This window comes from Hydractinia symbiolongicarpus, chromosome 6 (genome assembly GCF_029227915.1).
Source record: "Hydractinia symbiolongicarpus strain clone_291-10 chromosome 6, HSymV2.1, whole genome shotgun sequence".
Lineage (NCBI taxonomy): Eukaryota > Metazoa > Cnidaria > Hydrozoa > Anthoathecata > Hydractiniidae > Hydractinia > Hydractinia symbiolongicarpus.
Window position 1 is genome coordinate 4,799,420 of NC_079880.1, and position 10,277 is coordinate 4,809,696.

The 10,277-nt window shown below is 35.5% G+C and overlaps 1 protein-coding gene across 1 annotated transcript; it reads left to right on the forward strand.

Annotated features, from left to right (window-relative positions):
- The first annotated feature begins 7,738 nt into the window (after positions 1-7,738).
- LOC130647761 (uncharacterized) lies at positions 7,739-10,054 on the forward strand. The gene is made up of 2 exons (XM_057453722.1): positions 7,739-8,751; positions 8,904-10,054. The coding sequence occupies exons 1-2, from the start codon at positions 8,408-8,410 to the stop codon at positions 9,967-9,969; spliced, it is 1,410 nt and encodes a 469-aa protein (XP_057309705.1). The 5' UTR covers positions 7,739-8,407; the 3' UTR covers positions 9,970-10,054.
- Positions 10,055-10,277: the final 223 nt, after the last annotated feature.

The following is a 10,277-nucleotide window of genomic DNA, read 5'->3' on the forward strand; positions in this document are numbered from 1 at the left end:
AGTACCCTGTGAGTAAACTCATTTCCAGAACGATTTTTTAAATTATTTTTTCACCACGCATAAGACTTGTAGTTTTTAAAAATGTTTTCATTTTTGATGAGACACTGAAAAAAAGAAGTTTAATCGCCGGCAAACGAAAACCCGCGATTTCCCGTAAATCCCGGCTTGGCCTGTATAGTCAAAAGTATACAAAGAAAGTACCCAGGGAGTAAACTCACTTCCCGAACGATTTTTTAAATTATTTTTTCACCACTTAAACGCATAAGACTTGTAGTTTTCAAAAATGTTTTCATTTTTGATGAGACGCTGAATAAAAGAAGTTTAATCGCCGGCAAACGAAAACCCGCAATTTCCCGTAAATCCCGGGCTTGGCCCGTATAGTCAAAAGTATACAAAGAAAGTACCCTGTGAGTAAACTCATTTCCAGAACGATTTTTTAAATTATTTTTTCACCACTAAACGCATGAGACTTGTAGTTTTCAAAAATATTTTCATATTTGATGGGACGCTGAATAAAAGAAGTTTAATCGCCGGCAAACGAAAATCCGCGATTTCCCGTAAATCCCGGACTCGGCCCGTATAGTCAAAATTATACAAAGAAAGTACCCAGGGAGTAAACTCATTTCCCGAACGATTTTTTAAATTATTTTTCACCACTAAAACGCATGAGACTTGCAGTTTTTAAAAATGTTTTCATTTTTGATGAGAAGCTTAATGAAAGAAGTTTAATCGCCGGCAAACGAAATCCCGCGTTTTCCCGTAAATCCGGGGCTTAGCCCGTATAGTCGAATGTATACAAAGAAAGTACCCAGGGAGTAAACTCATTTCCCGAACGATTTTTTAAATTTTTTTTTCACCACTAAAACGCATGAGACTTGTAGTTTTCAAAAAAGTTTTCATTTTTGATGAGACGCTTAATGAAAGAGGTTTAATCGCCGGAAAACGAAATCCCGCGATTTCCCGTAAATCCCGGGCTTAGCCCGTATAGTCGAATGTATACAAAGAAAGTACCCTGTGAGTAAACTCATTTCCAGAACGATTTTTTAAATTATTTTTTCACCACTAAAACGCATAAGACTTGTAGTTTTTATAAATGTTTTCATTTTTGATGAGACGCTGAATAAAAGAAGTTTAATCGCCGGCAAACGAAAACCCGCGATTTCCCGTAAATCCCGGCTTGGCCCGTATAGTCCAAAGTATACAAAGAAAGTACCCAGGGAGTAAACTCATTTCCCGAACGATTTTTTAAATTATTTTTTCACCACTAAAACGCATGAGACTTGTAGTTTTCAAAAATGTTTTCATTTTTGATGAGACGCTGAATAAAAGAAGTTTAATCGCCGGCAAACGAAAACCGCCATTTCCCGTAAACCCCGGACTCGGCCCGTATAGTCAAAAGTATACAAAGAAAGTACCCTGTGAGTAAACTCATTTCCAGAACGATTTTTTAAATTATTTTTTCACCACTAAAACGCATAAGACTTGTAGTTTTTAAAAATATTTTTATATTTGATGGGACGCTGAATAAAAGAAGTTTAATCGCCGGCAAACGAAAACCTGCGATTTCCCAAAATCCCGGACTCGGCCCGTATAGTCAAAACTATACAAAGAAAGTACCCAGGGAGTAAACTCATTTCCAGAACGATTATTTAAATTATTTTTTCACCACTAAAACGCATAAGACTTGTAGTTTTTAAAAATGTTTTCATTTTTGATGAGACGCTGAATAAAAGAAGTTTAATCGCCGGCAAACGAAAACCCGCAATTTCCCGTATATCCCGGGCTTGGCCCGTATAGTCAAAAGTATACAAAGAAAGTACCCAGGGAGTAAACTCATTTCCCGAACGATTTTTTATATTATTTTTTTACCACTAAACGCATGAGACTTGTAGTTTTCAAAAATATTTTCATATTTGATGGGACGCTGAATAAAAGAAGTTTAATCGCCGGCAAACGAAAATCCGCGATTTCCCGTAAATCCCGGACTCAGCCCGTATAGTCAACAGTATACAAAGAAAGTACCCAGGGAGTAAACTCATTTCCCGAACGATTTTTTAAATTATTTTTTCACCACTAAAACGCATGAGACTTGTAGTTTTCAAAAATGTTTTCATTTTTGATGAGACGCTGAATAAAAGAAGTTTAATCGCCGGCAAACGAAAATCCGCGATTTCCCGTAAATCCCGGACTCGGCCCGTATAGTCAAAAGTATACAAAGAAAGTACCCAGGGAGTAAACTCATTTCCCGAACGATTTTTTAAATTATTTTTTCACCACTAAAACGCATGAGACTTGTAGTTTTCAAAAATGTTTTCATTTTTGATGAGACGCTGAATAAAAGAAGTTTAATCGCCGGCAAACGAAAACCGCCATTTCCCGTAAACCCCGGACCCGGCCCGTATAGTCAAAAGTATACAAAGAAAGTACCCTGTGAGTAAACTCATTTCCAGAACGATTTTTTAAATTATTTTTTCACCACTTAAACGCATGAGACTTGTAGTTTTCAAAAATGTTTTCATTTTTGATGAGACACTGAATAAAAGAAGTTTATTCGCCGGCAAACGAAAACCCGCAATTTCCCGTAAATCCCGGGCTTGGCCCGTATAGTCAAAAGTATACAAAGAAAGTACCCTGTGAGTAAACTCATTTCCAGAACGATATTTTAAATTATTTTTTCACAACTAAAACGCATAAGACTTGTAGTTTTTAAAAATGTTTTCATTTTTGATGAGACGCTGAATAAAAGAAGTTTAATCGCCGGCAAACGAAAACCCGCGATTTCCCGTAAATCCCGGCTTGGCCCGTATAGTCAAAAGTATACAAAGAAATTACCCAGGGAGTAAACTCACTTCCCGAATGATTTTTTAAATTATTTTTTCACCACTTAAACGCATGAGACTTGTAGTTTTCAAAAATGTTTTCATTTTTGATGAGACGCTGAATAAAAGAAGTTTAATCGCCGGCAAACGAAAACCCGCAATTTCCCGTAAATCCCGGGCTTGGCCCGTATAGTCAAAAGTATACAAAGAAAGTACCCAGGGAGTAAACTCATTTCCCGAACGATTTTTTATATTATTTTTTCACCACTAAAACGCATGAGACTTGTAGTTTTCAAAAATGTTTTCATTTTTGATGAGAAGCTTAATGAAAGAAGTTTAATCGCCGGCAAACGAAATCCCGCGTTTTCCCGTAAATCCGGGGCTTAGCCCGTATAGTCGAATGTATACAAAGAAAGTACCCAGGGAGTAAACTCATTTCCCGAACGATTTTTTAAAGTTTTTTTCACCACTAAAACGCATGAGACTTGTAGTTTTCAAAAATGTTTTCATTTTTGATGAGACGCTTAATGAAAGAGGTTTAATCGCCGGAAAACGAAATCCCGCGATTTCCCGTAAATCCCGGGCTTGGCCCGTATAGTTGAATGTATACAAAGAAAGTACCCTGTGAGTAAACTCATTTCCAGAACGATTTTTTAAATTATTTTTTCACCACTAAAACGCATAAGACTTGTAGTTTTTAAAAATGTTTTCATTTTTGATGAGACGCTGAATAAAAGAAGTTTAATCGCCGGCAAACGAAAACCCGCAATTTCCCGTAAATCCCGGCTTGGCCCGTATAGTCAAAAGTATACAAAGAAAGTACCCAGGGAGTAAACTCATTTCCCTAACGATTTTTAAAATATTTTTTCACCACTAAAACGCATGAGACTTGTAGTTTTCAAAAATGTTTTCATTTTTGATGAGACGCTGAATAAAAGAAGTTTAATCGCCGGCAAACGAAAACCCGCGATTTCCCGTAAATCCCGGCTTGGCCTGTACAGTCAAAAGTATACAAAGAAAGTACCCAGGGAGTAAACTCATTTCCCGAACGATTTTTAAAATATTTTTTCACCACTAAAACGCATGAGACTTGTAGTTTTCAAAAATGTTTTCATTTTTGATGAGACGCTGAATAAAAGAAGTTTAATCGCCGGCAAACGAAAACCGCCATTTCCCGTAAACCCCGGACTCGGCCCGTATAGTCAAAAGTATACAAAGAAAGTACCCTGTGAGTAAACTCATTTCCAGAACGATTTTTTAAATTATTTTTTCACCACTAAAACGCATAAGACTTGTAGTTTTTAAAAATGTTTTCATTTTTGATGAGACGCTGAATAAAAGAAGTTTAATCGCCGGAAAACGAAAACCCGCGATTTCCCGTAAATCCCGGCTTGGCCTGTATAGTCAAAAGTATACAAAGAAAGTACCCAGGGAGTAAACTCACTTCCCGAACGATTTTTTAAATTATTTTGTCACCACTTAAACGCATGAGACTTGTAGTTTTCAAAAATGTTTTCATTTTTGATGAGACGCTGAATAAAAGAAGTTTAATCGCCGGCAAACGAAAACCCGCAATTTCCCGTAAATCCCGGGCTTGGCCCGTATAGTAAAAAGTATACAAAGAAAGTACCCAGGGAGTAAACTCATTTCCCGAACGATTTTTTATATTATCTTTTTACCACTAAACGCATGAGACTTGTAGTTTTCAAAAATATTTTCATATTTGATGGGACGCTGAATAAAAGAAGTTTAATCGCCGGCAAACGAAAATCCGCGATTTCCCGTAAATCCCGGACTCGGCCCGTATAGTCAAAATTATACAAAGAAAGTACCCAGGGAGTAAACTCATTTCCCGAACGATTTTTTAAATTATTTTTTCACCGCTAAAACGCATGAGACTTGTAGTTTTCAAAAATGTTTTCATTTTTGATGAGAAGCTTAATGAAAGAGGTTTAATCGCCGGCAAACGAAATCCTGCGTTTTCCCGTAAATCCGGGGCTTAGCCCGTATAGTCGAATGTATACAAAGAAAGTACCCAGGGAGTAAACTCATTTCCCGAACGATTTTTTAAATTTTTTTTTCACCACTAAAACGCATGAGACTTGTAGTTTTCAAAAATGTTTTCATTTTTGATGAGACGCTTAATGAAAGAGGTTTAATCGCCGGAAAACGAAATCCCGCGATTTCCCGTAAATCCCGGGCTTAGCCCGTATAGTCGAATGTATACAAAGAAAGTACCCTGTGAGTAAACTCATTTCCAGAACGATTTTTTAAATTATTTTTTCACCACTAAAACGCATAAGACTTGTAGTTTTTAAAAATGTTTTCATTTTTGATGAGACGCTGAATAAAAGAAGTTTAATCGCCGGCAAATGAAAACCCGCGATTTCCCGTAAATCCCGGCTTGGCCCGTATAGTCAAAAGTATACAAAGAAAGTACCCAGGGAGTAAACTCATTTCCCGAACGATTTTTTAAATTATTTTTTCACCACTAAAACGCATGAGACTTGTAGTTTTCAAAAATGTTTTCACTTTTGATGAGACGCTGAATAAAAGAAGTTTAATCGCCGGCAAACGAAAACCGCCATTTCCCGTAAACCCCGGACTCGGCCCGTATAGTCAAAAGTATACAAAGAAAGTACCCTGTGAGTAAACTCATTTCCAGAACGATTTTTTAAATTATTTTTTCACCACTAAAACGCATAAGATTTGTAGTTTTCAAAAATGTTTTCATTTTTGATGAGACGCTGAATAAAAGAAGTTTAATCGCCGGCAAACGAAAACCGCCATTTCCCGTAAACCCCGGACTCGGCCCGTATGGTCAAAAGTATACAAAGAAAGTACCCTGTGAGTAAACTCATTTCCAGAACGATTTTTTAAATTATTTTTTCACCACTAAAACGCATGAGACTTGTAGTTTTCAAAAATGTTTTCATTTTTGATGAGACGCTGAATAAAAGAAGTTTAATCGCCGGCAAACGAAAACCCGCAATTTCCCGTAAATCCCGGGCTTGGCCCGTATAGTCAAAAGTATACAAAGAAAGTACCCAGGGAGTAAACTCATTTCCCGAACGATTTTTTATATTATCTTTTTACCACTAAACGCATGAGACTTGTAGTTTTCAAAAATATTTTCATATTTGATGGGACGCTGAATAAAAGAAGTTTAATCGCCGGCAAACGAAAACCGCCATTTCCCGTAAACCCCGGACTCGGCCCGTATAGTCAAAAGTATACAAAGAAAGTACCCTGTGAGTAAAATCATTTCCAGAACGATTTTTTAAATTATTTTTTCACCACTAAAACGCATAAGACTTGTAGTTTTTAAAAATGTTTTCATTTTTGATGAGACGCTGAATAAAAGAAGTTTAATCGCCGGCAAACGAAAACCCGCGATTTCCCGTAAATCCCGGCTTGGCCCGTATAGTCAAAAGTATACAAAGAAAGTACCCAGGGAGTAAACTCACTTCCCGAACGATTTTTTAAATTATTTTTTCGCCACTAAAACGCATGAGACTTGTAGTTTTCAAAAATGTTTTCATTTTTGATGAGACGCTGAATAAAAGAAGTTTAATCGCCGGCAAACGAAAACCCGCAATTTCCCGTAAATCCCGGGCTTGGCCCGTATAGTCAAAAGTATACAAAGAAAGTACCCAGGGAGTAAACTCATTTCCCGAACGATTTTTTATATTATCTTTTTACCACTAAACGCATGAGACTTGTAGTTTTCAAAAATATTTTCATATTTGATGGGACGCTGAATAAAAGAAGTTTAATCGCCGGCAAACGAAAATCCGCGATTTCCCGTAAATCCCAGACTCGGCCCGTATAGTCAAAATTATACAAAGAAAGTACCCATGGAGTAAACTCATTTCCCGAACGATTTTTTAAATTATTTTTTCAATACTAAAACGCATGAGACTTGTAGTTTTCAAAAATGTTTTCATTTTTGATGAGAAGCTTAATGAAAGAGGTTTAATCGCCGGCAAACGAAATCCCGCGTTTTCCCGTAAATCCGGGGCTTGGCCCGTATGGTCGAATGTATACAAAGAAGGTACCCAGGGAGTAAACTCATTTCCCGAACGATTTTTTAAATTTTTTTTTCACCACTAAAACGCATGAGACTTGTAGTTTTCAAAAATGTTTTCATTTTTGATGGGACGCTGAATAAAAGAAGTTTAATCGCCGGCAAACGAAAACCGCCATTTCCCGTAAACCCCGGACTCGGCCCGTATAGTCAAAAGTATACAAAGAAAGTACCCTGTGAGTAAACTCATTTCCAGAACGATTTTTTAAATTATTTTTTCACCACTAAAACGCATAAGACTTGTAGTTTTTAAAAATGTTTTCATTTTTGATGAGACGCTGAATAAAAGAAGTTTAATCGCCGGCAAACGAAAACCCGCGATTTCCCGTAAATCCCGGCTTGGCCCGTATAGTCAAAAGTATACAAAGAAAGTACCCAGGGAGTAAACTCACTTCCCGAACGATTTTTTAAATTGTTTTTTCACCACTAAAACGCATGAGACTTGTAGTTTTTAAAAATGTTTTCATTTTTGATGAGACGCTGAATAAAAGAAGTTTAATCGCCGGCAAATGAAAACCCGCGATTTCCCGTAAATCCCGGCTTGGCCCGTATAGTCAAAAGTATACAAAGAAAGTACCCAGGGAGTAAACTCATTTCCCGAACGATTTTTTAAATTATTTTTTCACCACTAAAACGCATGAGACTTGTAGTTTTCAAAAATGTTTTCACTTTTGATGAGACGCTGAATAAAAGAAGTTTAATCGCCGGCAAACGAAAACCGCCATTTCCCGTAAACCCCAGACTCGGCCCGTATAGTCAAAAGTATACAAAGAAAGTACCCTGTGAGTAAACTCATTTCCAGAACGATTTTTTAAATTATTTTTTCACCACTAAAACGCATAAGACTTGTAGTTTTCAAAAATGTTTTCATTTTTGATGAGACGCTGAATAAAAGAAGTTTAATCGCCGGCAAACGAAAACCGCCATTTCCCGTAAACCCCGGACTCGGCCCGTATAGTCAAAAGTATACAAAGAAAGTACCCTGTGAGTAAACTCATTTCCAGAACGATTTTTTAAATTATTTTTTCACCACTAAAACGCATAAGACTTGTAGTTTTTAAAAATGTTTTCATTTTTGATGAGACGCTGAATAACAATCTCGTTCCCAGGGCTTCTTTTTCTCTTTCTGATATGTGGCTGGCGCGAAAGAAGTAGCTCTGGGACTGGCCGGTCAAAATACCCACCTATAGTGGGTATTTTTGAAAGAGCCGTTTGTCTTGCTTGTCCAGATTTTACGGAAGGGATATAGGAAGGTAACTGAGCATAAAAACAAGCATATGGCGAGTAAAAATTTAGTTAGCTGGCTAACAAGATGGAAAATATAATACAACTTTTTTCCAAACTTCGACTTGCTCTAGAGAAAGGTTTTGACCCAAATTTTGTGTTAAAGCCCAAACAAATCATTTGCTTTAAACAACTAATTAACTAATTAAACGATACTCTTGCGGTTTTGCCTACTGGATATGGGAAATCCATTTTGTACCAGTTACTTCCTTTTGTAATGCCTTTACAGAAGAAAAGAAACATAGTGATTGTTGTTAGCCCTCTCAACGCTATCATTGAGGATCAACAAAAAATTTTGAGCCAAAGAGGTGTAGAAGTTGCTACACTTACTTATGAAATGGAAGAATGTACAGAAGATCTTTTTGCACATTTGAATACGGAAGATCCTGTCGAACCAAATTTCAAAGTTTCACATGAAATAAAAAATGGAGATATTGATTTTTTATTTGGACATCCAGAAGCATTTTTGTCACACACAGGAAGAAATTTACTAAAATCAAAAATTTATCAGGATAATGTTGTTGCATGTGTAGTAGACGAGGCACATTGTGTGGAATTGTGGTAAGTAAATTTTATATATATCTAGCTACAAAATGTACAAAAACTATCAGCTAAAAATATAAATGTATATATATACTCTTTTTGTTACTATGTATATACTATAATTTACATATTTAGGTATATATATATATTATGTTTTTATATCATTTCAGGGGACTGGAATTTAGAAAAAGCTTTCAAGATTTGGTTGTCTTAAACACCATCTTTCAAGATCGCCCTATGCTTGCATTAACCACAACTGCGGGAGATAAAATGATTTCCAAAATTATAAAAGACTTATCTCTACAGAACTGCAAAATTGTAAAAGCCTCACCAAATCGTAGAAATGTGTTTCTAAGTGTAAAAAAACGACTTCCAAACAACTATGGTGTAAAAAGTTATGAACAAATTCTATTACCAATAGCAACAAAATTAAACGAAACAAGACAAGATTACCCTATCACAATTATATATATGGGTTTAAAATATTGTGGATATGCATATAAACTTTTTGACATGGTTATTGAAAATCCCTTCTGTGAAAACGAGATAACTCCAAGAGCTAAATTGTATGCTCAATTTCATGCATCAACCACTTCGTGTATGAAAGAAGATAGTTTGGAAGAATTGAAATCCTTAAACTCTCGAATAAGGGTAGTATTTGCAACCACTGCTTTTGGTATGGGTGTTAATGTACCTCAGGTTACTAACATTATTCATATTTCTCCCCCATCAAAACTGGAAAGTTACATACAAGAAATTGGACGTGCAGGTAGAAATGGTGCACAATCAAATGCCATATTGTACTACAACAACTCTGACATCAGTAAAAATAATTTAAAAATGGATGAATCAATTAAAATATATTGTCAAGAGACTGATTGTCTCAGAAAATCATTGCTCAAATACTTCAGTTTTAAATGCGAAACACAAGACAATTGTTGTGAAAACTGTAATCCTACGACAACTGAAGATTTTTCTCCTGTTCATCATATACAAATGTCAGATATTGATAGAGAATCAATACGTTTAGAGCTAGAAATGATTAATGTTGAAAAGGAAGAAGACTCTCATTTATTAACATTTGAGTTTAATTTGACACATGATGTTATTGGAAAAATTTCCAACAATTTTCATTTAATAACTTGTGAACGTGATTTATTGCATAAATTTGATGTTTGGGATGAAAGGTATTCGACAAAAATTTTTGATGTCATCAGAAAATATTTGAATCTATAAGTATATAAATAATATATATAGTTTTTATTTCTTCTTTTATTTTGTCGAAAACATTTTTTATTGGTAAGGTTGGACCATTAGAATTTTTGTGAAGCAGATTGTGTATATATATACTCTAGATAGCTAGTTTGATTATGCAACAAATTTATAATCAAATAAGATTTTTGATGGGGTCAAACAACATTTATCTGTAAAGATATTTTAGACATCCTATATCAGCAATATTTTTTAAAGTCCAGCTTGCAATAAAAAGTTTATGTTTTTATGCATATTCACATTCTAATAATGTATATATATATAACACATTG